General features: G+C 43.8%; 1 protein-coding gene across 6 annotated transcripts in view; it reads right to left on the bottom strand.

Moving 5' to 3' along the window:
• Window positions 1-425: 425 nt before the first annotated feature.
• MBOAT1 (membrane bound O-acyltransferase domain containing 1) overlaps window positions 426-27,241 on the bottom strand; it is a 110,819-nt gene continuing 84,003 nt past the window's right edge. For 3 of the 6 annotated variants that reach the window (XM_024983699.2, XM_059880422.1, XM_059880423.1), the window contains 6 exons: window positions 25,859-26,051; window positions 18,887-18,990; window positions 16,486-16,550; window positions 14,406-14,538; window positions 11,581-11,732; window positions 426-1,812 (listed from right to left, as the gene is read on the bottom strand). In XM_024983699.2, coding sequence (XP_024839467.1) covers window positions 1,689-1,812; window positions 11,581-11,732; window positions 14,406-14,538; window positions 16,486-16,550; window positions 18,887-18,990; window positions 25,859-26,051 — 771 coding nt within the window. In that variant the 3' untranslated portion in view covers window positions 426-1,688. The other 3 variants (NM_001192857.1, XM_024983700.2, XM_024983702.2) reach the window with 3 other exon arrangements.

Below are 27,241 nucleotides of genomic sequence, written 5' to 3'. Positions count from 1 at the left end.
GCAGCACAGGGCCACCCTGGACTCTTTAAGGAACAAGAACATCATTTCACATTTCATTGTCCAAAGAGAAGCACCAGCATGGAAAGATCCCATGGCCAGCACCCTTCCTGGGACCACCGTGAATTCCAATCGTAGCTCAACCATGACGTCTGTGACTATGGGGCAGGTAGCAACCATCTTCCTGACTGTTTGCTCATCTATAACAGGAAGTTAATCCTATCTGCACTTAGGGGGATGAAGATCAGAAATCCAACCAAAAACCAAAACCACCCAAGCACTTGACATAAAGTATAGATGGAGCACATCATGCTCAAATTTTAAGCAAGTAAGACCTTTAAGTTTGTACACATTTGTTCACACACACACACATGCAAAATGCACACACATGCTTCAGAATGGCAAGATGCTACTGACACAATACGCAATGTTTTTCAGAAATATTTCCTTTATATAGAAATACAGTATTCATTTAGTAAGAAACTTTTTACCATTTTATTTGAACAAATTCTCTCCTCCCAAGGGTTTTGATTGAAAATACATCATAGCATGTTTTATCATTATTATTTTCCATAACATTTAATACCACATTTCCTTCTCCCACATAGAATATCACCTAGCAGAAGTTTCCCAAAGGAGCCATAGCACATTCATGACAAAGACAGGAAAGAAAAGAAAACCATTTTAAATCTGCTTTCAGGCAGGATGATTCAACTCAAACAATGTCAAATTTAATCAGCTTTGAAACTGAAAAATGGAAACCAGCCCAAGTGAACACCATGGCCATGATCATGAACACTCCCAAGATGTGAGGGAAGAGGAGAGAAATGTCTGCCTTTTCTTCCCAAACTTCAATGTAACTTTATTTTTTAAAAAATTACAAAAAGGTATCCTCCTGCCTTCATAGTGTGAAATTTGGGTGTTTTCTCAGGACCATGTGTGGGTAAGTGGAAGGCATGTACTTGTGCAATGGGGAACTGTAACCCCTCTGAGACCTCTTTGTACCTGGACAGGAGACTTTCTGATTTTCAATCTTGGCTCATTGCAGAAGAAGGTTACATCCCTCGGGGGCGGGGGAAGAAAACACAGCCGCCTTCAGGGCACATGCCTGACTTCAAGTCCATACAGGTGTCCGTTCACGTTGGTGATCTTGGCACATCGAGTTTTCAGTATTCTGCAGACCTCCCTTCACACAGTTCCTCCCCGGAAGTCTTCTGAGTGTAGTTAATGTGTTTGAGAACAGTAATGTCACAAGTCAAAGGATTGGGGGCTTCCCAAGGCACAGCCATCTTGGGTGTATTCTGGAAGACAAGTCATCTCAGCTTCCCCTTCTCACTTTGGGAGCAGACATTCAGGTTCCCAATATTCAGATTTCAGGGGCTGGAGATCATGCCAGAAAAACAAAGACCCAGATGCCCAGAATGCATTGTCTCTGCAAGTTCTGGCACTTTCTCCACATACCTCCATGCCACTAAAATGTCCTATAAAATATGAAATCAACTGGGCATGGCTGATTTAATGGTACAAAAAGGCTTTATAAAAATACTCCCTGCACTTAAAAAACAAAAACAAGAAAAAAATGCATGTAAACATCGCCTCTAAGTCACTGGAGAACTCTGGAGTCTTTATCTTGTCTGTCCAATGATTTGCAGTCTTAAGTGTTCAGCATTTTTTTTTTTTTGGTGGAGGTATCAATCCATTTTTTTATTAAGAGAGTTCAGAGTCTGAGGCCACCTTTGATTATGAGCTTGTGGTTTGATTGGCAGGAATAGAATGATCAGGAGACTGATGATGTGTAAGTAAAAGTACATAGACCTAGGAAGAAACATACACGTATTTCAAATGAGGATATACAAGGGAAATGTCACATGAAGCAATTACATCCTCCTTTGGCGCTGGCAGACCTAACCGCCCTCAGGCTTGCCTTGATCTACTCCACAGATAACTCCCTACAGTGGCTGAGCAGGCCAAGGATGGACCAAAACCTCAGAGCTGGGCAGAGCAAATGAACTAGCCCGTCTGCAGACAGACACGTGGTAATATCCCACTGATGTTATAAGCAGATCAAGAGCATTAACCCCACAGCTAGAAACTCACCATATTAAAAGTATAAGGATGCATGGAATGCAAATTTAAGCCCTACCCTATGCTCCCCTAACACAAAAGCAACTGACACTTTAGCCAATGTGCTCCACTAAGTGTCAGGGGTTCTTGTAGACATTATGAGCCCAAAGAGTCCAGATTTCAAAAGCCTACCCCATGACTCAATAATTTTCATCCAAACTAGAACACGTTTTGCTTTTGAGGTCTGTGGACTCACAGCCTAAGTGTGGGACTGGGCACAGTGCAGATGTTCAATAAATCTGTACACATCAATGAATGAAGTAATCAGGAACAGCTTTTATATGATTGCTGTATATCCATTTGGAAAAACTGAACTTTCCGTTTCTCCAAGGCTTTTTGAAGAGCAGAAGAAAATAATGTTAAGGGGCAGGAGACCCACAACTGATTTACATCTCATCTCCCAGCTTCTGTGATAATAAGGTCGGGTCAACAGAATAGTCAAGAGCTCCAGCAGAAGCAAGCATACCTTTTCTTCTTTCAATAAGTATGTAGTGTGTGTGTGCGCTCCGCTGCTCAGTCATCTTTGAGACCCCATGGACTGTAGCCCACCAGGCTCCTCTGTCCATGGAATTTTTCAGGCAAGAATACTGGAGTGGGTTGCCATTTCCTCCTCCAGGGGATCTTCCCGACCCAGGGATCAAACCCGCATCTCCTGCATCACAGGGGATTCTTTACCACTGATCTACTGGGGAAACCCACCTAGAATGTAGGAAGGATTAAACTGGGATCTACAAAAACACACAGACTCCATCCCTTCTTCTGGGAATGGAAAAGACCAGTACAGACAGAATAGTAGCAATCTGGCCAGCAGAGGGGTGAACAGCCACAGGTGAGTGGTCATCTGACTTACTATTTAAACCAGGACATTATTGAGAGTGAAAAACGGTTCAACAAGGAAACACTGGCTCTGCAAGTATAAACTGGGATTCTCACATCTCACAGGCACATCTGCTGCTACTGCTAAGTCACTTCAGTTGTGTCCGACTCTGTGTGACCCCATAGACGGCAGCCCACCAGGCTCCCCCATCCCTGGGATTCTCCAGGCAAGAACACTGGAGTGGGTTGCCATTTCCTTCTCCAATGCATGAAAGTGAAAAGTGAAAGTGAAGTCACTCAGTCGTGTCTGACTCTTCTCGACCCCATGGACTGCAGCCCACCAGGCTCCTCCATCCATGGGATTTTCCAGGCAAGAGTACTGGAGTGGGGTGCCATTGCCTTCTCTGAGGCACATCTGAGGCATAGGCCATTCCAGCTTTCAAAGTCTGCTCTCCTAAAACAGACTTTGTTTTTACCTTTTGCCTGAATCATTTACATGTGGTCAAATCTACCCTGAAGCCGTTGTTAGATTACAATCAAGTATTCTGGAAGTCAAGGGGTTAAAATTTCCTTTGCAACCTCCCAGGAAGGTTTAGTAACCTATTTTGACATTCCATACCTCTCTCCAGTGTTAAAGAACCCTTCATCTTTTTTATTATGGAAGAACTCAGTTAACATTTGTATAGTGTTCTGGCACTGAACTAGGTGTCCAGATATACAGATGAATAGGGCACAGTCCTCCTCTCAAGGAGCTTGCTATCTACAGAAACTCCTACACAAATTCTAACATTCTTATACACTGAATTTAGTAAGCATTATCTAGTTAAAGACAACTTAGATTTTGCTTTTGAAAATGATTTCAGAGAAGGGTTCTGCTCCTAGACTAAATATTTCTGTCCTCCTTGAATACATATGTTGAAACCCCAACTTCCAATGTGATGGTATTGGAAGAAGTAGCCTTAGGGAGGTGATTTGTTTTAGAAGAGGCCATGAGGGTGGGGTCCCCATGATTAGTGTGTTTATTAGAAAATAACAGGAAATAGAGTGTGAGCTGTCTCTGTATCCTTCTCACTGTCCCTCAACCCATCTTTTTCGCTGTCCCTGTCTCCATCAGTCTCTCTCTCTGCTATGTGAGGACACAGCAAGAAGGAAGACTTCTGCAAGCCAGAAAGAGCTCTCATTGGAAACCAAATCTGCTGGCACCTTGATCTTGACCTTCCCAACTTCCGCTACTGTAAAGGAAAAAAAAAGTCTGTTGTTTTAAGTCACCTAGTCTATAGTATTTAGTCATAGAAGCCTGAACTAAGACAACTTCATTCTTTTTTTTTATTGGATTATAGTTGATTTACAATGTGTTAGTTTCAAATGTGTGAAAAAGTGATTCAGTTATACATATATTCATTCTTATTCTGTCCTTATATAGATTATCACAGAATATTGAGTAGAGTTCCTTGGGCCATATAGTAGGTCCTTGTTGGTTACCTATCTTATATATAGTAGTATGTGTTCGTTAACCCCAAGCCCCTGATTTAGCCTCCATACCCCCACATTACCCCTTTGGTAACCATAAGTTTGTTTTCAATATCTGTAAGTCTGTTTCGACTTCATAATAAGTCCATAAGTTCATTTGTATCATTTTTTAAAAATCAGATTCCACATGTGGGGGATATGGTATTTGCCTTTGTCTGGCTTATTTCACTGAGTATGACGATCTCTAGGTCCGTCCATGTTGCTGCAAATGGCATTATTCCATTCTTTTTTTTTTTTTTTTTACAAATGAAAAGAACTGACCACCACTGTATTCCATTCTTTTTATGGGTGAGTAATGTGCTTAGTTGCTCATTATGTCTGACTCTTTGCAACCCCATGGAGTATAGTCCACCAGGCTCCTCTGTCCATGGGGATTCTCCAGGCACAAACACTGGAGTGGGTTGCCATGCCCTCCTCAGAAGTGTGTGTGTGTGTGTGTGTGTGTACCACATCTTCTTTATCCATTCATCTGTTGATGGATGTTTGTGTTGCTTCCATATCTTGGCTACTGTAAACAGTGCTGCAACACACATTAGGGTTCCTTCCTCTGCAATTTTTTGGGGAGAGTTTCAGAAGGATTGTTGTTAACTCCTCTCTAAATGTTTGACAGAATTTGCCCGTGAAGTCATCTGGTCTTGAACTTTTATTTGTTGGAAGATTTTTTAATCACTGTTTCAATTTCAGTACTTGAAATTGAACAGGTTTGTTTTCTTTCCTCTTGGTTCAGTCTTGGAAGGTTGCACCTTTCTAAGAATTCAGCCATTTCTTCTAGATTGTCCATTTTATTGGCATATAGTTGTTTGTGTGGAGAAGGCAATGGCACCCCACTCCAGTACTCTTGCCTGGAAAATCCCATGGATGGAGGAGCCTGGTAGGCTGCAGTCCATGGGGTCGCTAAGAGTTGAACACGACTGAGTGACTTCACTTTCCCTTTTCACTTTCATGCATTGGAGAAGGAAATGGCAACCCACTCCAGTGCTCTTGCCTGGAGAATCCCGGGGACAGGGGAGCCTGGTGGGCTGCCGTCTCTGGGGTCGCACAGAGTCGGACACGACTGAAGCAACTTAGCAGCATCAGTTGTTTGTAGTAGTCTTTTAAGATCCTTTATATTTCTGTAGTGTCAGTTTAACTTCTCCTTTTTCATTCCTGATTTTATTGATTTGAGTTCTCTCCCTTTTATTCTTGATGAGTCTGGCTAACATTCATCAATCTTGTTTACATTCTTAAAGAAAAAGCTTTTAGTTTTTTTCCATTATTCATCTCTATTTCTGCTCTGATCTTATTTCTTTCCTTCTACTAACTGAATTTTGTCTGTCATCTTTCTTTGCTTTAGGCCTGAGGATCATAGCTTCTCTTCTCATGTCTGCCCTCTAGTGGCTGACTTTGGTCCTGAGGTTTGTGCAGGTTTCCTTGTGGGTGGAGCTGGGTCTTGTCATTCAGGTGGTCAGGATCTTGTCAGTTCAGTTGTGTTCGACTCTGCAACCCCATGGACTGCAGCACGCCAGGCTTCCGTGTCCATCACCAACTCCCAGGGCTTGCTCAAACTCATGTCCATCGAGTCAGTGATACCATTCGACTCATCATTGGATGGCATCCTCTGTCGTCCCCTTCTCTTCCTACCTTCAATCTCTGCCAGCATCAGGGTCTTTCCCAATGAGTCAGTTCTTCGCATCAGGTGGCCAAAGTATTTCAGCTTCAACATCAGTCCTTCCAAAGAATATTCAGGACTGATTTCCTCTAGGATGGACTGGTGGATCTCCTTGCAGTCCAAGGGACTCTCAAGAGTCTTCTCCAACAGCACAGTTCAAAAGCATCAGTTCTTCAGTGCTCAGTTTTCTTCACAGTCCAACTCTCACATCCATACATGACTACTGGAAAAACCATAGCTTTGACTACATGGACCTTTGTTGGCAAAGTGATGTCTCTGCTTTTTAATATGCTGTCTAGGTTAGTCATAGCTTTTCTTCCAAAGAGCAAGTGTCTTTTAATTTCATGGCTGCAGTCACCACCTGCAGTGATTTTGGAGCCGAAGAAATAAAGTCTGTCACTGTTTCCATTGTTTCCCCATCTGTTTTCCATGAAGTCACATTCATTTTTTGAATGTCGAGTTTTAAGCCAGCTTTTTCAGTCTCCTCTTTCACTTTCATCAAGAGGCTCTTTAGTTCCTCTTCACTTTCTGCCATAAGGGTGGTGCTTTCTGCATATCTGAGGTTATTGATATTTCTCCAGGCAATCTTGATTCCAGCATGTGCTTCATCCAGCCCAGCGTTTCTCATGATGTACTCTGCATATAAGTTAAATAAGCAGGTGACAATATACATCTTGACATGCTCCTTTCCCAGTTGGGAACCAGTCCATTTTTCCATATTTGGTTCTAACTGTTGCTTCATTACCTGCATACAGGTTTCTCAGGAGGCAGGTAAAGTGGTCTGGCATTGGTTAGCATTGTGTCAAGGGGTGTGTTTAGAGGTGGCTGTGTGGCTGAGACTTCCCTGGTGGCTCAGACGGTAAAGAATCTGCCTGCAGTTCAGGAGACTGGGGTTCCATCCCTGGGTCGTGAAGATCCCCTGGAGAAGAGAATGGCAACCCACTCCAGTATTCTTGCCTGGAGAATCCCATGGACAGAGGAGTCTATAACCTTGGCGGGCTACAGTCCATGGACTTGGAAAGGGTCGGACAACTGAGAGCCTCACATAAGGACCAGGTGACCTCAGTATGGCTGCTGACGGGTGGGGCGGTGTTCATGGCCTGCTGTCTGTCTGTCTGAGGCATTCCAGTACTGGAGCTGTAGGTCGTTGGTTACAGCCAGGTCTTGATGCCAAAATGGCGACCTCTGGGAGAGGTCAGTATTCTCTGGGGGCTTCTGCCGCCACTGTCCTTACCCTTCCTCCAGCCCAGTGAGCCGCAGCCAACCCCTGTTGCCACAGGAGAGCCTCTAGGACCCACAGGAGGTCCAGTCTCAGCTCCTATGGCGTTTACTACTCTGGGCTGGCTCCCAGGGGCACAAAACCTTGTCTGTGCCCTCCAAGAGTGGACTCTGTCTCCCCCAGTCCCGTGGAGCTCCAGTCCTGTACTCAGTCCCACTGACCTTCAAGGCCAAATGCTCTGGAGTCCCTCCTTGCAGGGCTGGACCTTCATGCTGGGGAGCGTGAGGTGGGGCTCAGCACTCCATCTTGTGAGGGAACCTCTGTGATATAATTACCTTGCAGCCTATGGGCTGCCCACCTGGTGGACATGGGCTTTGACTGTGTTGTGAAAGCACCCCTCCTACCGTCTCGTGTGGCTCCTTCATTGTCTTTGAATATATCATGTGGGGTAGATTCCAGTGTCTTCGGTGGAAGGCTGTTCAGCACTTGGTTGTGATTTTGGTGATTTCCTGAGGGGAAGTGAGCGCAAATCCTTCCACTCTGTCGTGTTTGTGGAGACACAAGTTCTTTCATAACACAGTCAAATGTTCACTTGGGGCTCACTTACAACTACAAGGGAAAAAATTAGACTAAAGCAGGATTTTCAGTCGCTACAGATTGAAAAGTGACGAGACAGAAAAACAAAGCCCGTCTCACACTTAAATGTCAATCAAGGAAGGGTATCCTGAGAAATGGATTTGCATACGACTGCCAGTCATCTCCAGCTACTGAAATTACCCCCTAGAGAGGAACAGATCTGGCCAGGCCCATGTCCATTAATTTCTTCTGCCAGATTCAGAGAGTCTCCTACGAGTTTCTGAAAAAGAATTGTTTTAAAAAGATTCTGAAAACACTTTTGAGAGGCAATCTATAATAGCCATTGGCAACATCTATGCAGCTGTTAATCTAATTTTAATTACTTTGAATTTTAAGTTGAAAACTGTTTCTCAGTCACACTGCTGCTGCTACGTCGCTTCAGTCGTGTCCAACTCTGTGCGACGCCATAGACGGCAGCCCACCAGGCTCCCCCGTCCCTGGGATTCTCCAGCCAAGAACATTGGACACATTTCAAAAGCTCGGTGGCCACCCTACTGGATGGCATTTCAGTCTCTGTAGAAACTTCTACTGGACAGAGCTGACCTAGGTAGGGAATTTAGATGGTATACATAAGCAAGGAGGAAAACACTGTACCACTTAGGCTGAATTACTTGAAACTGACAAAAGTGACAGAAATGTCAATTTCACTCTAAACAAAGGTTTGTGTGCGTTTTAAGTAAAGTAGGTTGTTTTTAAAAAGAAATGGAAATCTCCTGAGAGTGATCTGGCCTGATAATGATTTCTTTCCTAAAGCTCCTGCCTACAAATAGAATTTGGCATGCTTAGTTGGTTAAATGCATGTGATCACAAACAAATCACCACTTGTGTGTGACTCCCAAGTGATAACATTCTTCCAAAGTATTTTCTCCTACAGAAATTTTTAGTGACTGCACTCCTCCTCTTGCTGTTTAAAAAAAAAAAAAACTTTGCAAGTGAAACTTGGGTTTTGCTGTGTGACACCTGTTAAATTACTCACCCTCTCTGAGCCTCCATGGCCATAAATAATAAACAGGGATAGTGATACCTACCATTCTCTCCTCAGCTCACTGCTCTACTTTGGATTGGTTCTACAGTCTTCCCACACTCGTGTTTCTCAGGGCTTCTTCCTATTACAATGGAGCTTCTCTGTGCTGCTCCCAGGGTTTGCAGCACAGCCCACAGTGCTCCATCCGCCCCGCTCAGCATCCCTACACACTCTCTACCTGCTTCACACTCCCCTGCTGCAGCCTCCAGGAAAGAAAGCTCAACGCTGCTTTCTCTCAAGAGTCAGATTCCTGTTACACGCACCATGTACATGTTACATGGTACAAAATCTCCAGACCATTCACTCAAGGGTCTGATCTTCGTGGATATTTATAAATCTGTCAATTATTTCCTATCACTTCTATCAAGCGATCTCCTCCACGGAAGTAGGAATGAGCTCTCTCTTTTGTTCACCATCCCAGTCCCAGCTTCTAGAGCAGTGCCTAGCATGCCGTTCTGTGCTAAGTCGCTTCAGTTGTGTCTGTGCAACCCTATGGACTGCAGCCTGCCAGGCTCTTCGGTCCATGGGGTTCTCCAGGCAAAAATACTGAAGTGAGTTGCCATGCCCTTCACCAGAGCATCGTTACGACCCAGGGATCGATTAAATGATATTGAGTTAAATACAGGCACTTCTGCTATAATATGACACACATATTCCTGGAAAAAAAATATTGCATCTAGCAACATCATACGCTTAAAATGCCAGGGCTGGGGTGGGTATGTTTCGCCTCTCCCCAGTTCCTGTTTCTTTATCTGCATAGTAACTTAGATTTTCCAAACACTGGGGGAACCCTCAGCCCCAGGCATCTGACTTCGGAATGCAAATCAATGTGTCTTGATGCCTGTTTAAAAAAAAAATAACCTGTTTAACATAATTCCTTGTTTATCTCACAGTTCCACTTCTTTATAAAAGGTCATCTCCTCACTAGCAGCTCTCTCCTCTTTCCTCTCTCCAAAGAAAACGGGGGAAAGAGCCCAGGGTTACCAGTTAGAAGCAGACACCTCAAAACTTATGAGAGTTTATGTAACCTGAGCACTAACAAAGACAATTAGCACCCAAGCCCAAAACTTGGACAGCCCAGGAGGATAGCTGGACTGGGCCTAAAGGCTGCTTCAGAGAGTGTTAAAATGTACAAGATGATAAAGGGCAAATGCTGGCTGGAGGGCACTCAGATAAAGTGAAAGTGAAGTCGCTCAGTCGTGTCCAACTCTTTGCAACCCCGTGGACTGTAGCCCACCAGGCTCCTCCATCCATGGGATTCTCCAGGCAAGAATACTGGAGGGGGTTGCCATTTCCTTCTCCAGGGGATCTTCCCAACCCAGGGATCGAACCCAGGTCTTCCGCACTGCAGGCAGACACCCACCAGGGAAGTACTCAGATAAGGGAAAAGAAAACAGAGCTGTGAGCAAGTGGGGCTGCTCGGAGGGAGGGGGCACAGGAGGTAAAACTGAGATGGTGCAGGCTTAGAGGGGGGGCACCTCTGGAAAGAGGAAGCCGAGCGCAAGTGGGACAGCTCATGGCTCCTACCTCTGTAGCAGCTGAACTGAGGGTTTTTTGGCTGAAGATTATAATTCTTTTCCCACTATTCCTGCATCCCTTGTCTAGAAAAGTCTGTATATAAACCAGTTTAACTTCCATGCTATCTGGACATAACGCCTACGACCTAACTGGAATTACAGAAACAGACTTCAACCTGAAAAAAAAGAATCCTACATCTAGACACTGATACCTGGACTGAGCAGTGAGAGTATCTTTGGTCATTCCTAACTGGTGTGTACAGTCTCTGATATACAATAAGGCACGTTTGCATGTTTATTCCCAAGCCACTTTTCTGACTGTAGCTGTGGCCCAAACTTAACCTACAAAAGTTCCTGCAAATCAGTAAACGATGCAAGTCAGTATTTATCGAGTACAGACTACACTGGGCTGAGCCCTTTGCATGTCTGCCTCATTCAATCCTGACAAAGGTGTTTTGAGATGAATTCTATTCTTGCCTTCATTTTACAGTTGACAAAACACAGGTAAAAGAGGTTAATAACTTGCCAGAGGTCACACAGCCACTTCTCTGAGAGTAGAGAAATATGGCTAATTCAACAGAGGAGTGAGACAATAAAAGTAATCAAGAAGAGGTTTGCGGTTCAGCTGGAGGGCTGGTGTTTGAATAGAAGGGCCTGACATCCTTTCCCTAAAGGCCTCGTCTGTGGGGTGAATCCAGCTCCTGCCTGCTTCTGTCCCTCCTGGGGTGCCCCAAGGCCTCCAAAAGAGCCTAACCCCAGGAAAAACAGGTAAGGGCAGTGAACTCACCCTCTGAGCTTGTAATCCAGACACATGCCTTCGGAATTCGCTACCATAAGCATCCCTTACTTACTTTAGGAATGGTTCAAGGGCACTCTGCCCCATCTGCGTTACTGTCTGTTAGCATCTCCAGGACAGACACTTCCTCCTAAAGCCTTCTCTAGACATTTTCCCATTGAAACCGCACATAGAAACTCAGTACTGGCTGATTCAGCTCACCAGCTCCTAAGCCAAACACAGAGGTTACCAGACAAATTTTCTACAGAGCAATCGTGAGCAAGCGAAACTTACTTATATAAGCTGATGGTGGGTTCCACGGCCAACATAACGAAGGGGGCCACCGTGTAAGAGACGGCCAGCTGAGTGACAGCCCAGGTGACTATGTCATAAACCGCCTTGAGGGCTTTTGAAGAAAGGAAGTAATGTCTGTAGTTTTTCCTCACCTGCTCACCAAGGAAGTTGGGGGGCGGGGTGCAAAAAATAAAAACTTTTATTCCATGCATGCATGTAGTATACTTCAGGAACACAGGAGATAAAAACTACCAACCATCTGAGTTCTATTTTCAACCAAAATTACCATTATCGTTTTGTTGTTTTTAAAAAGTACACATCCCTTCACTGTAGAAAAATGTTTAAAGAACAACTAAGCAGTCAGATTTTTTTTTAACATCTCCCCAAGAAAAGCATTGTTGAAAAACCCTTTCAAGTCTCTCTTCTATTCATACATATTCATGTTTACATTTCCAATGGCATCACTAGATGGTTAGCCTGTTTTTTCATTTAGCAACACAGCATGAACTTTTTTCTATGTCAATATTAATCTGACACAATTTTAATTATGGGAAACTTTGTAAACAATTCTGTGATGTATATCCTTGTAGAAAAGTCTCTGCACTGTGTCTTATTTCCTTTAAATAACGGTGAAATATAATAGTGTAATAATGAGAGCTACCATTTATTGAGTGTTTACGGTATGCCAAGTCTGTGCAAATTCTTTATGGGTATCATCTCTGATTCTCCCAACAAGGCTATCATGTAAGCATCATCATGCCCATTTTACAGACAAGGAAACAGAACTCTTTGAGATGAAAAATGCTGGGTGTCAAAGGATTTGTAGGTCTTTGGACACAGATTTGGTTTCAGAAAGACACCCGATTTCCAGATGCCAGAACCAAAGACAGAGTTGAAACAATGGCTGGTTTAAAGGCAGGTCAGCAAGGACTCTTCCTTGGCTCTAAGGTCCTCTAGACAGAGGCTGGAGGTCCATCCATGGGCAGTACTGAGAAGCACATAAGAGATTTTATTAAGTAACTTCCTGGGCCTGAGACACCTCATGACTGTTTGAGTTCATTCTCCCTTCGGCAGGGAGGGGAATGGAAACACTGTTCCATCAACCCTCTCTCCATCTCTTATCTGACTCATTTGTGGAAAACGTTCCAAGGTCACCGGACAGACTTTATATACTGGGTTGGCCCAAAAGTTCATTTGGGCTTTTCCAAAAAGATGTTACAGAAAACCTCGAACAAATTTTTGGGCCAACCCAATAAGTCAATGCTTTTATACCAATTAAGATCAACTGAACAAAAGACGTTTTAAGAAATAATACTCTGAATGTATAAACAAAATTCTAGCCTTTGTCTTTCCATCTGTTTTTTAGTTTTATGACCCAAGTTGGTATATGAATGGGAAAAAAGAAAATGCTTGCTTTCACCGCACAAGTATGTACAATATATACTTTTATTGTTCTTATTTAGTCACTAAGTCATGTCCAACTCTTTTGCGACCCCCATGGACTGGAGCCGAGCCAGGCTCCTCTGTCCATGGGATTTCCCAGGCAACAATACTGAACTGGGTTGCTATGAAACTTTAAACTGTGCTAATCAGAATGATCAATTATCCATCTTGTTCACACAACAAACATTTATATAAATAAAATATTGGGTCAGCTAAAAAGGTGCATACAAATTTTTCTACAAGTGCTTAAGTTGTGAACTTTTTGGCCAAGCTAATAAGAACTCCATGGGTGAAGAACTTTTGTTCACTGCAGTAGCCCAGCACCTGCTAACACATAAAAGGGCTCCTGAAATACTCATCGAACAGATGAATTCAAGAATGAGTCAACAGCTAAAAGAAATGGGAAAGAAATCCTACTCTACCCACTTTCTCCACTGAACAAACAGGAAGATGTTATCCATTTATATGAGATGTTTCCCGTTTACACTAGATGTTACGTCTCTATTCCCAGTAGACCAGAGTAGGGACCACATCCCTTCTGTTCTCCATTTTTTCCTCCAATACCCATCACAGCACTTGGCATGCAAGGAGGCACTCCATAAACATATTTAAAAAAAATGAGAGTGAATAGCTTTGTTGGGGCTCCTAAACCCACGTCTAAAATACCAGCTCAACAAATCTCATTAAAAGCTCTGTATTTGACAGAATACACTGACTTGTAATTACTTTTGTACATGTTCACTTCATTTTTGAGGACATTTTATAGTTCTGCTCTGCAGAATTATTATTATTCTTGCTCTGCAGCCAGCAAATCACAGGAACAGTCTAGGACAAACTGAAGGCTACTCCTAAAACCTAGAGAACTAAATTTATAAAATTCACAAAGGACTTTACACAAACTTAAATTGGATCAAACACGAGAGGTTAGAGAAATCTTTAAGAGAACAGTTCCTGTGGCTGCAATTTTTACAGTTCCTCAGAGATCAAATTATTTTTAGGTGAAAGATTATGAAAAGGACATTATGTATAGTATAAGCAAAATGAAGTTTTATGGAATCTCCATGGATGAATAACGATAGTCACCTGTAATTAGTAGCCTTTAATGATTAAAAATATTTTCATCTCTTAAGGTACTAAACATTGTTCCTAAAAGTCCTTTTGTTTTGCAAACACTCCCTGTAAGTAATATGAAAATGAAGTAGTTAACCATTTTATGACCATAAGTTCCTATATACTGAAATATTTCTCTAATGGGAAGACATCTGTTGATTTCTCAAAACATCACTCCCACCATGGTCCCCAACCTGCTGGGACCTAAAAGACAACACACACACAGTCATCTGATTACTAACGAGAAGACCCCATAACCAGAGGAAGCTTACCGTTCTGGCTGCTAGAGTGACCAGGATTCCAGTTAAGAAGGTGAAGTAGTACCCAGGGTAGACACCGTGCCATAAGGCAGACAGGATGAAGGTCAGCACTGTGGGGTACCAGGGAACCCGCTCATAGCACACACTGAAGACAGGAAGGTACAATGAGCCACAGGTCAAACATATCAGGAATTTTTACTGACACCTGCATCTTTTTGGATCCAATCATGCAGAAATCACTTGATGATCCATTGATGGCATGCCTGCCTAACCCTCGTCAGGGACTTGCAGTGTAGTCCAAGCAGCCTTGAACTCTAGTTTTCTTAAACACTAAGAGTCGTGTCCGACTCTTTTGTGACTCCCAAGGACTATAGCCCGCCAAGCTCCTTTATTCATGGGATTTCCCAGGAAAGAATACTGGAGTGGGTTGCCATTTCCTTCTCTAGGGGATCTTCCAGACTGGAAAAGTGCCATTGGCTCTAAAACATTTAGAACCAGATAAGGGTCCTCATTTAGTGGAATTCATTTACTTTCCGCACTGGCCCCAATGCCACCTTAAAAAAAAAAAAAAACAAAACCACGGCAGCCTTCTCATCTCTCTTGGCCATGACTCCAGCACAAAATCAACACATCAGTTACAGGGCCTCTTCAGTTCTCAGCGTCCACTGGATTCCAACCCATGAATTTGCCTTAAAGAGCGAGGGCGTTATGAGAATCCAGGAACTGCCAGTAAAAACCCTGCAGATCTCTGGCTTCTTGGTTGTTTATTAAAACGAAGTGACAGGGGACTTCCTCCCAAATCCAGTCTATAGATTGGCAGTGGTACCCTGGGGAGCAACTACATGGCTTCCTAAATGAGACAGCCCAGATGAAAATAAATCCCAACAGTCAAAAGTAACCAAGCTAAAACCAAACTAAGGGTCACGGCTGTCTCTTTATGGGAAGAAAGGGAATGCATCTGAGGAAAGAAACAAGCGTGGAATTCCATGTGAAATATTTCTTCTTGAAATGAGAGGTACTTTGCATGGGTGTGTGTTTCTTACCTCTCTGGACCTTCTTGAATGAATGAAACATTCCATTTTCTAAAGTGATTTTTTAAAAATATTTCACTTTTTATATATATGTTCACATAAAAAATGTTTATGTAGAACAAGCTCCTAGTGGAGACTATAGGATTATCAATACATTGGGGTCATTCAATAGGCAGAAATAGAGGTTTATGCTAAACTGATTCAGAAAATTAAAAGCAATAACTTAAGGGCAAATTTTCAAAACGTACATATTCAGATGAATTGCATGAGTTTACTTTGGTAGAACTGTTATCCTTTGTCTCTTCTTTGACCCCAGTGTTTTAACAAGACGGAAAATGCTACTTATCAAAAACAGTAGAACTGACAGTTTAATATTTTTATACTCTCTCTGCACTCATGTAATAGGAATATTCATGAGCTAGAGTCTGCTGCTTTGAGGACAGCATGTCATTAGTTCCATAAGAAGTAATATTTCTAATTTTGGAATGTGTAGAAAAACAAAAGGACAGAGAAATACCAAAAATACAAAGTTAAAAAGCATCAACATGTGGGGGGGTACCACAAAGTTTTCAATGCTACAGATAAAATAAACAGCAGTCTTCCGTGACATGATGCTGACATTGACCCTCCTTGACCCCTGAGCAATAGACTGTCCTCTAGGTAGGCAGCAGCACATCACAGAGGTTAAGAGCCTGGCTCTGGAGATGCACTGGCCTCATATTTATTACTCCTTAGCTGTGTGACTGGCAAGTGACACAGCCCTCTGTGCCTCACTTTCCTCATCTGTAAAATGGAGATAAGTACCATCACTTCCTGGGATTGGTACGAGGATTGCTGGTACACAGGAATGGCATTAGCAAGTATTTGGTACAGTGAAATTAATATACTACATTGTGACCTTCTCAAATTCTTCCTACTTTTTTGTTGACACAGCATAGATGTTAATACCAAACCAAAGTGCCAGCTGACATGACCCAGCAGACTACGGCTGTTCACCTAACGCTGCCCATCTAAACATATCCCAGCGCCATGAGTAACAAGGTCGTTTTTGTTTTCCTTACCGCTTTAGCCAAGTAGCTGTCTGAATATTCCAGTTTTCTACGTACATTTTGAAACTTGTGGCAGTCTAGAAAGGAGAAAATAACACCTATCATTAGCTTTAAATATCCCCAGAAACGGAAAGTCCTCCCCAGAATTTCCCTGGCGACAGACTAGATGTGCTATTTCCACGGTGACAACTGGCTCGGGCAGCTCAGCTGCTCCGCTGTACACAGTCAGACTTTATGGGCTTCCCAAGATTTCCTTTGCAACTAAAACTTGGCTCGCAGAGTCTCAATTTCTCTCAAAATCTATTTTCAAATTATAGGATGACCAAAAGAATGTTTTGTGGGTTTTCCTTCCATTCTGGTTAAACACAAAACCCAATTCATCTGAATTTTAAAACTAAACCCTCTAAAATGGGATTTGCCACAGGAAAAGCTTCATCCTGTGAATTCAGAGCCCTTCCAGAGACACCTTGAATTCAGTTGCCATCGTTTCACTCTGGGGCCAGCCGTAAACTAGGTCAGTCTGGTGCAGTTATTCTGCAAGTAGCTATACAGGTTCAAACGCTTCCAATTGTATCTAGAATAGTAAGGAGATTTCACGCACGAAGGAGTCACAATACAGAAAAGAAAACAAAATATCACTCTTGCCGGCATGACACAGGTAGATCAACCATGCAGAAAGATTCCAAAATAAGTCTTCAATTGGGTTTTCTAATTAAAAAAAAAAAAATTTAATAAAGGCTGGTTGTAGAAAGCACATAGCAAACATTTAAGGCCTAGAATTCCTAATAAAGTTGGAAAATGTAGATGTCCCTGTTTTCTGTTTCAACCATAAAATCTTAGGCCACACGTTGGCCTAATGTAATATGTTTGGAAGGAATGGAGGAAGAGGGAGAACGCATCCGTGATGGACGGACAGGTTTCTGTACTATGAACTTCTAGTTTCAACACCCTAAGGCAGGGGTCTCCAACCTCCAGGATCTAATGCCGGATGATCTGAGGTGGAGCCGATGTAATAACAATAGATATGAAGTGCACAATAGATGCAACAAGCTTGAATCATCCTAAAACCGTTCCCCACCCCTGGTCCGGGAGAAAACTGTCTTCCACGGAGCTGGTCCCTGGTGCCAAAAGGTTGGGGGCCGCTGTCCTAGGGAGTTTTATTTATCCATTTAGCCATCGTCCATGGCTAAAAAATGCTATCCTCACAGAGCCAAAAGTGCCTAAATTAAATCAGACTTCCTTGGCGGTTCTACTTAGCTCCTGGCTGTATATCAGCTCCACTTCTTTCATCATAAATACATGACTCAGCATCACCCAGAACACATGCCCACAGTGAGAGGTCTCTGTCTTCAGGGCCACAGTGGAGGGGTTGGCGGGCAGCCGGAAATCCAGGGGACCCACTCTGAAAGCCCATTTACCCTCAGCATGCCCAAGTAGCCAGCCGGGGTCTGACAGTTTTGAGGACGAGAAGAATTTCAGTGGGAAAAGGGAGGAAAGTCCTAACACATCGCTCTCTGACATCATCTAGATAGAAAAACAAGAGAGAGGGGTTGTTCTGGAGGCTGGATCATGTCCATTCAAATGAAGAGAAGCCCCAGGTGTCAAGAAGGTGGAGGCCGTCCCCCGGGCCTCCCAGTGGGTGGGGGATGCCCACCAAATGTGGGCAGCAGGGGGTCAGTCTCCACCTCCTGGGCTTCCTGCCCTACACGGAGCTCCTCTTTCTGCCTAGACTCTCCAGTGCCATAGCCAACAGCAGTCATGAGTGTCTTGGCTGGAGAACCAGCACTTCTGCACGTTGAGAATCGTGCCCTCTAGCTGCAAGGAGGAAAAGGGCCAGAGGCTTGGCAGTCCTTTCAGCTCTGAGGGATGACAACACGGAGGAGATCAAGAAGGATGTGGCCCCACAGAGATCACCTCTAGAGATGGAAATGATAATACCGAGAACTGTGGTCCAAGAACAAAGCTAGTGAAAGAGAAAACACTCTAATTCTAGAGGCCTTAAAGCTGCGCACTGTTGCAATTCTTAAAGCAGATGCATCGTGGAAAGGAACCTCAGAGAACACTGGCAATACAAGCGCTAGTCTGGTCTCTGCAGAAAGGACACTGTCACCAAGAGAAAATGACATCTGTACTTTCTAGTTGGTACAACAGGAGCGTAAACAACAAAAAGATTTTCCATGTATCATTATTACTACTAGAACCACTAATACTGCCAAGAAAGTAGGTACCATAAAATATATATATATAGGGAAAAAAGTTCTGACAGAGTGTTTCAGAGACTGCTGGAGCCAGGATTCCCTGAAAGGGGCTTTTTCTCGGACACTAACAAGGACCTCCCGTGTATACCACACTCACAGCACACCGTTTGCTTTACTCACAACGGCAGCGTCATTCACAAGCATGATACACTCACCTCAATTTTCCAGATGTTTAGGTTAGAAAGCAGATCCCAAGAGAAGTTTCCATTCTTATCCACTCCGCTGAACCCAAAGCCAGCTGCATTATTCACTGCATCAGCTATGGTTTTTAAAACAACACATTAGGATGTGGGACAAAAGTCGCATTGCTGCTTTCAAAGATAACTAGATGTCTGTCTAGCTTTAAGAGGGAGAGAGATGGCTGCAGTTTCCTTGAGAAAGAAACCAAAATAAATTTACAGGATCTCCTGATACTACCAAGAGTCAGAGCTTTGGCGCTTGGGTGATGTCAACTTTTATTCATTCATTTTTATTCATTCACTAGCATTTCATGAGCACCTGCTAAGGAAGAAGGAAGATGCTCACAGAATGTGCAGAATGAGAAAAAGAGAGATGAAGAAACAAAACAGAGAAATAGGAAGATTTAGAGACCAACTTGATATAAGGGGGGAAAGGGAAAGAGGTGGAAATATTTACATATAAGCTCAGAAGACAGAAGGACCTCCATCCAAGAGTTGTCATTAACGATGGCATGACACAGGCTGATAGCATCACATCTGGAAGAGAATCAGCTCTGACAGAGAAACTGAGCTCGTTCTGGATGTTAAGCATGACGTGTCAGTAGGGATATCAGTTGGGACAGCCAAGATACAGTTAGAACAATTTAGAACTTACAAAAAAGAACAGTACCAGAGCTGGGAATTTGGAGGCAGCTGCCAGAGAGGCCACATGCACATACGCTAAGTCGCTTCAGTCAGTGTCCAACTCTGCGACCCATGGACGGGTCTGTGGGCTTCTCCAGGCAAGAATACTGGAGGGGGTTGCCATCCCCTCCTCCAGGGGATCTTCCCGACCCAGGGATCAAACTCACATCTCGTGTGTCTTCCGCACTGGTAGGTGGGTTCTTTACCACTAGCGCCACCTGGGAAGCCCGCCAAAGAGGCCACACATGGACACAATGACCAAAGCCACCCTACCGACAGAGTCGGCCTCAGCGCTCCTGTATCCACCTTTATTTCACTTCACTCAACTCTGTGAAACCATCCCCCTGCCGTATTTCATTTCTAATCCGTTCCTTAAAGATATTTTTTACACTCAAAGAGAGACCTGATGAAATCAACACACTTGTATTATAATGGCCAAGATTACTTTCTTTCAAGTTCACTCTGTTAGAATATTTCCTTCAGTTCAATTCAGTCGCTCAGTCGTGTCGGACTCTTTGCAACCCCATGCATCGCAGCACGCCAGGCCTCCCTGTCCATCACCAACTCCCAGAGTTCACCCAGACTCACGTCCATCGAGTCAGTGATGCCATCCAGCCATCTCATCCTCTGTCGTCCCCTTCTCCTCCTGCCCCCAATCCCTCCCAGCATCAGAGTCTTTTCCAATCAGTCAACTCTTCACATGAGCTGGCCAGAGTACTGGAGTTTCAGCTTTAGCATCATTCCTTCCAAAGAAATCCCAGGGCTGATCTCCTTCAGAATGGACTGGTTGGATCTCCTTGCAGTCCAAGGGACTCTCAAGAGTCTTCTCCAACACCGCAGTTCAAAAGCATCAATTCTTCGGCGCTCAGCCTTCTTCACAGTCCAACTCTCACATCCATACATGACCACAGGAAAAACCATAGCCTTGACTAGACGAACCTTTGTTGGCAAAGTAATGTCTCTGCTTTTGAATATGCTATCTAGGTTGGTCATAACTTTCCTTCCAAGGAGTAAGCGTCTTTTAATTTCATGGCTGCAGTCACCATCTGCAGTGATTTTGGAGCCCAGAAAAATAAAGTTTGACACTGTTTCCCCATCTATTTCCCATGAAGTGGTGGGACCGGATGCCATGATCTTCATTTTCTGAATGTTGAGCTTTAAGCCAACTTTTTCACTTTATTCTTTCACTTTCATCAAGAGGCTTTTTAGTTCCTCTTCACTTTCTGCCATAAGGGTGGTGTCATTTGCATATCTGAGGTTATTGATATTTCTCCCAGCAATCTTGATTCCAGCTTGTGCTTCTTCCAGTCCAGCGTTTCTCATGATGTACTCTGCATATCAGTCACACGCTAGTAAAGTAATGCTCAAAATTCTCCAAGCCAGGCTTCAGTAATATGTGAACCGTGAACTTCCTGATGTTCAAGCTGGTTTTAGAAAAGGCAGAGGAACCAGAGATCAAATTGCCAACATCCGCTGGATCATGGAAAAAGCAAGAGAGTTCCAGAAAAATATCTATTTCTGCTTTATTGACTATGCCAAAGCCTTTGTGTGGATCACAACAAACTGTGGAAAATTCTAAAAGAGATGGGAATACCAGACCACCTGATCTGCCTCTTGAGAAATTTGTATGCAGGTCAGGAAGCAACAGTTAGAACTGGACATGGAGCAACAGAATATTTCCTTAAAAATAATCAAATGAGCTTTTTAACAGATTAAAAGGAAAAATATGGTCATATTAACAGATGCAGAGATGACATTCCATAGAATTCATCTTTTCCTAATTAAAAACAAACATCCCCTCACCAAAACCCCTAAACCTTTGCAAACAAAGAAGCAAACCTGTTTAACTTAACAAAGCAATCTACAGAGGACAAATAAATAAAAAAGCAGCAAATGTACTTGATGCTTGCTTCCAACTTTTGACAGTTATGAGTAAAGCTGCTACAAACATAAAAAAATCAAACTAATGAAGTTGTAAAGCCTGAGATCTGGGGGAGATCTCAGAGCAACCCTTCCCATAGCTCTGTTCATTCCGTTTCTAGGGGAGTTCAGGTCCAGCTCACGCTAGACTTCTAAGGGCTAGTGGGAAGAAAAACCACCCCCTCGAAGTTTGCCTGCTTTCCTTTTGGCATCGTTGATGCCTTAAAACTGCTTATCTTACGCTTAGCTTTACTGTAAAATGATCTGGCTTCTTTCAGAGAAGGGAGGAAAGAAACTAGTCCTGAGATCTCTTCCTCCCATGCCGACTGGAGGGAAACTCAGTGGAAAAGGAGGAGGACACAGCCAGGGTGCAGCAGCTAAGAGACCACGAATTTACAGTGTGGGCACAGACGGCGAAGGACAGAATTAAAACCAGGAGAGGACGCACTCTTGAGGCCCGGGCTGATGGTGCTGCAACCAGCACAGCAATCCAGGCATGCCTTGTCCTATCTCCAGCCTCAGATCTAAAACACACAGAAGAATAACAATTTTTTCTTTTGGGGGGGGCGGAATCCTTAAATATTTTCCCAGGATTCTGTAAAGCATTCCACAGACATTTCTCATTTAGTGCTCACAATGGTGTGGAAATGGTGGTTCATACTACCATCGTCGTGGGAACGGTGATCTCCTGGGTTCCTTTCTCTACTTGGGAGCGGGGTTAATTCACAGCCTTGGGAGAGCTGTCTCAACTTCTAGGAACCTCTTCTCATGAGTAGATATTATAACAGTACCTATTTTAAAGGGATGCTGAAAGGATTAGACCGAATTGAAAATATGTAGAGTGCATAATACAGGGCCTGGCCCAAGTTAACATTCAAGAATGGTTAGCTGCCACCATCATCATTATTACTGCCACCCCCATCTTGCTAGTGAGAGGTCTAAAGCTTAGTGATGTTAACATTAAGATCACTCAATCCCGCCAGGTGTGCAGGACTTCCCTGGTGGGCCAGTGGTTAAGACTTCGCCTTCCAATGTAGGTTCGATTCCCCGGGTGGGGAGCCAAGATCCCACATGCCTTCAGGTCAAAAAACCAAAAGATAAAACAGATGCGATACTGTAACAAACTCAATAAAAACTATTAAAATGGTCCACATCAAAAAAAAAAAAGAAAAGATTGCTCAGGTGGTAAACAGTGCCAGACTCTGAACACTAGGGCTGATTCCACCAGCCTGATTGGCTGCTGCTGCTGCTGCCAAATTGCTTCAGTCGTGTCCGACTCTGTGCGACCCCACAGACGGCCTCCCATCAGGCTCCCCCATCCCTGGGGGCTAGGAGCCGTCTTGAGAGTCCCTTGGACTGCAAGGAGATCCAACCAGTCCATTCTGAGGGAGATCAGCCCTGGGATTGCTTTGGAAGGAATGATGCTAAAGCTGAAACTCCAGTACTTTGGCCACCTCATGTGAAGAGTTGACTGATTGGAAAAGACCCTGATGCTGGGAGGGATTGGGGGCAGGAGGAGAAGGGGACGACAGAGGATGAGATGGCTGGATGGCATCACTGACTCGATGGACGTGAGTCTGGGTGAACTCTGGGAGTTGGTGATGGACAGGGAGGCCTAGTGTGCTGTGATTCATGGGGTCGCAAAGAGTTGGACACGACTGAGCGACTGAACTGAACTGAAGAACCAGAAGAGGTGACTCTCAGAACTGCCACATTTATACACGGTCAGAATTCCCTGCTCCCCCCTTAGTGCATCCTGCCACCTTTTATCCAAGACTGTTCTTGCCTTAAAGCAGTTAGAATCTCTAAGTTCACCAATCCAAAACCGGCTTCACTTGCATTGCACACGGCTCTAACATAACGGAAGATAAATTCATTGGACACCCCTATTTGGGCATCTGTGATCTTTAGAACACAGCCTGGGCTATAACTGAGTCTCACTAATTAGTACTAATTAGTAGGAGAAAAACCACTAGCCTCATATGCTAAGTCCAAAGAAAATAGCTCTATTCTTTCAATAGAAACGGTAACTAGAACTCGACGTACAGAGTGCAAGTCAGCTGAGAGTCATCGAGAGGCCAGCTTTAAGGATTAAATGTATAACTGTGTATAATTAGTACATCAATTATATGTAAATGGTGTTTGAAGGAGCTGCATAAAACAATTATTCGGTTAAGCAGTTTAAATATTCCCCGTTACACTATTCATTGCATCTTTACTTATAAATAATACAAAGGTTAATTTCAGACCAGCCCATGCAATCTAAACTAATACAAACTTCAAATTGAGGCCATGCAAATTAATGAAGCGTTTCTACTGAAGCTACCAAAAACAATGAAGAAAGGCTGGTGGGGAAGAAAAGACAGAGGTAAGTCCACAGAGAAAGCAATCCATGGCAAGGGTTATCTCTCTACTCTAAATATCTGGGGTCACTCCACAAAGGACAGAGTGAGGCCGGACACCCCTGTGCCCTGCAACCGCCTCCCCGCCCAGATTCCCGCCAGTACAACCCACCTCTTGTTAGACTTTCCCTACGAGGCCACGGAATGGCCTTTCTTTCCTCCTTAAATCAGGAGCCGATTTAGTCCAGAAGCCAGCCCATAAGCCCTGGGGTACAGAATGTGGGAGCAGGAACGGGAGGGAGAAGGGGGGAAGAAAGGGAGGAAAAGCGAAGAAGTAGAAATTAGGAAAGGAGTGAGAGATTCTATCACACACCCTCTCCAGGTTGGAGCAAAGCGAAAAGTCTACTTCAGTAGAAAAACACACCCAGTGTTCTGAGTGGTGCTGCATCCAGAGGAGGAGTAATGCCCACCTACTGAGGAAATGACTCTTGAACAGTAAAGCATCGGCAGGAAAGGCAATCAGATACAAGGAGCTGGGAGCCTCGCCCAAGGACCAGTCCGTACACGTCATCTCCTCTGCCATCCTGTCACTGCCGCAGCTCTGGGTATGCACTGCCTGGTGGGTATATGTGTCTGGGGCCCCACTGAGTGCAATGACCATGAGGGCTGAGATGTCCGACTTTGAGTTCCTCGTAGCACAGAGCCTGGTACTCAACAAAAACTCCTTGCGTTAAACTGAATGGGACCGGGAACAAACTTTCCCACACAGCAAATTTTGGAAAAGCTCTTACGTCTCTCTGTGGTCAAGTGCGACATAAATTCTGCATTGGACTGCACTTGTCTCTGAACACTGTGACCTTTAAAAATCATTTGGACCAGAAGCAGGGAAGAAAGAGGAATAGGGATCACTGCTCTGTTGAAAGGATAGAGTTTCTGTTTCAGGTGACAGAGAGAGTTCTGGAAATGGATGGTGGTTATGTTGCATTGTTGTAAGCGAACTTAATGCCATTAAGTTGTACACTATGGTGGATAAAATGGCAAATTCTACATTATGTTTATTTTACCACAATAAAAAAATGATAAATGAATAAATCAGTAGTTATAAACTTGAACTGGGTGCTAAAAACTTAAGAGTATGAAATGAGAGAACTCAGTTAAGTGCCGCACCCTTATGGAATATGGTCATCTAGGAACCAAGTTTAATAATCTACTTGATTTCATAAACCAAGTCACTGTTCCTGACATCAGGCCCCCAGGTCACTTGCAGCTAAGGTGTTAAACTTCCCCTCCTGAAAGTCTTCCAAATGCAAAATAGATATTCCCTATGGTTACCATGCCTTATCAAAATACTTTACCATTCTTGGTATGTAAATAGAAGGTTTATTGCTCACCTTAGCAAAGGTTTAAACTTTTCTGGTGTAAAACTCTTTAAAAGGAAAAGATATAAAAGCTTAATATTGACTAAAGTTACCTCACAGGGGAAAAAGAAAAGTATGATAATGCCCAATTAAGTTGAACTTTCTACCTTAAAAAAAAAATCACTTGAAATCAGCTTCTTCCTAAAGCATAAAGCTTAACCAACTATTTCTTTAAAAGTTCAACCTAAATAAGCACATGTATGGGTAAAATTCAACGTGTATCCTGTATTACAGACAACCCACAAAAATTACAAGAAAGCCAGATCATTCTGGAATTTTCCCCTAACTTTCCATTACCCTAAATAGCCAAGTTTAATGGGTGGATGCAGCAGCTTCCAAGGTCTGACATCTGCTAATAACACTGGGTTTAAACAATAGCCAGGACTTTTTTCCTTATCACAGATAATTGAGAGGAGGGTTACCCTGGAAAGTACAGAGTCCCCCTGGCTCAACCGCCTTCCATTACACACCGGTCTTTTTTTTTTTTTTTTTTTTGGTTTAAGTGATCCAAATGTTGCTCTGGCCAAGCCCTCCAAGAAGCAGCATTTTTTCCTCATGCATTCAGCGCCCTCCAGCAAACTCACCTAAGGTCCAGGCAAAGTAATACTTGGGCTTGGAGGCTTGCATGACAATGTATAAGTAGCAGAGTCGGGTCAGAAAGTTTGCTTCATGAACAAACCAGTCGTCAACCAGGGAGGTGACAGGGAAGGTCTTCGTCAGCGTCAGAAACAAAAGGAGAGATACCAAGGTCACGCACAGTTTGTGCATCACGGCTCCCTGGAAATGGGGGAGAAGAATGAAGTAACTATTCAGAAGACACTGGTGCGTGGAAAACAATTTCAGCAAAGGGATGCTAAGAATAAAGCTGCCCCATGGCTGCTGTGGTAATAGTGTCTAGAAGGAGAGGCAAAGGGCATTATTCCTCAGGGCACAGTTTCAGATGATGGGCATACATGCTGTATTTAGACGTAGGATTTGCCTCTGACACCCCAGGAAGGGATGGATCTAAAAAAAAAAGAAAACTCTTACCAGCACATTCTACCATCAAAGGTCAGGTGGTTTTATTACCCAAGTGAGAGACCACTTGCTCAGTTGGGGCCGACTCTTTGAGAGCCCATGGACCGTATAGCCCACCAGGCTCCTCTGTCCATGGGGTTCTCCAGGCAAGAATACTGGAGTAGGTTGCCATTTCCTTCTCCAGGGGATCTTTCCGACCCAGGGATTGGACCCGGGTCTCCTGTGTTGCACGCAGATTCTTTACCATCTGAGCCATTAGGGAAGCCCCCAAACACATGCAAAATCAGTAACATTACAGGGTGGCAATCTTCCATCAGAAAGAAAGAGCCACTGGCCACCTGGTTGGTCCTGCAGCCAGCAGAGCCAAGGAAATGGATCTGAGTCACCAGCAAGGAGCACAGAGGCTTAATAAGGAAGGATTCTGGGCACGTGATTACATGTCTGAGCCAGGATGTGGGCAGGTAGCTTTACAAACCCTTTCTGGATGGTTTCCATGCAGTCTGCTCTGGGGTTGAGATGTACTGAGGTTTTCAGTTCCCCTGGATGGAGTCATTTTGCCCAGATCCCCTGACATCCAGGAGATGTCAGCTAACACCCAAAGAATTATAGTCCCCAACTTTATAAAAGAGACTACTTTTATTTGTAACAGCGCCTGCCTCACAGGGTGGCTTGGGGTTTCAGCGCAGGAATGTTTACAAGGGGCTAGGCACAGAGCCGGATTCCCGGCACATCACAGTAGAGCACAGCATGCTTTTCTAACTGTTCACCACTAGTGCGCGCCAGCCCCTCACAACCACAAGTCTCTGGCCAAAATGCAACTTCAGAGCTTCATGCTCTCTGTGCACAAAAACGCAAGTCTCCTTGGAGGGCAACATGAAGACTCTCTGATACCATTATTTTCCAAATAATGTGACACAGAACTCCTGTGACAGACCCTGTGTGTAAGCACC

The sequence above is a fragment of the Bos taurus genome, chromosome 23 (assembly GCF_002263795.3).
Source record: "Bos taurus isolate L1 Dominette 01449 registration number 42190680 breed Hereford chromosome 23, ARS-UCD2.0, whole genome shotgun sequence".
Lineage (NCBI taxonomy): Eukaryota > Metazoa > Chordata > Mammalia > Artiodactyla > Bovidae > Bos > Bos taurus.
The sequence above is the reverse complement of the archived record's forward strand: the minus strand, read 5'-3'. Positions and strand labels throughout refer to the sequence as shown.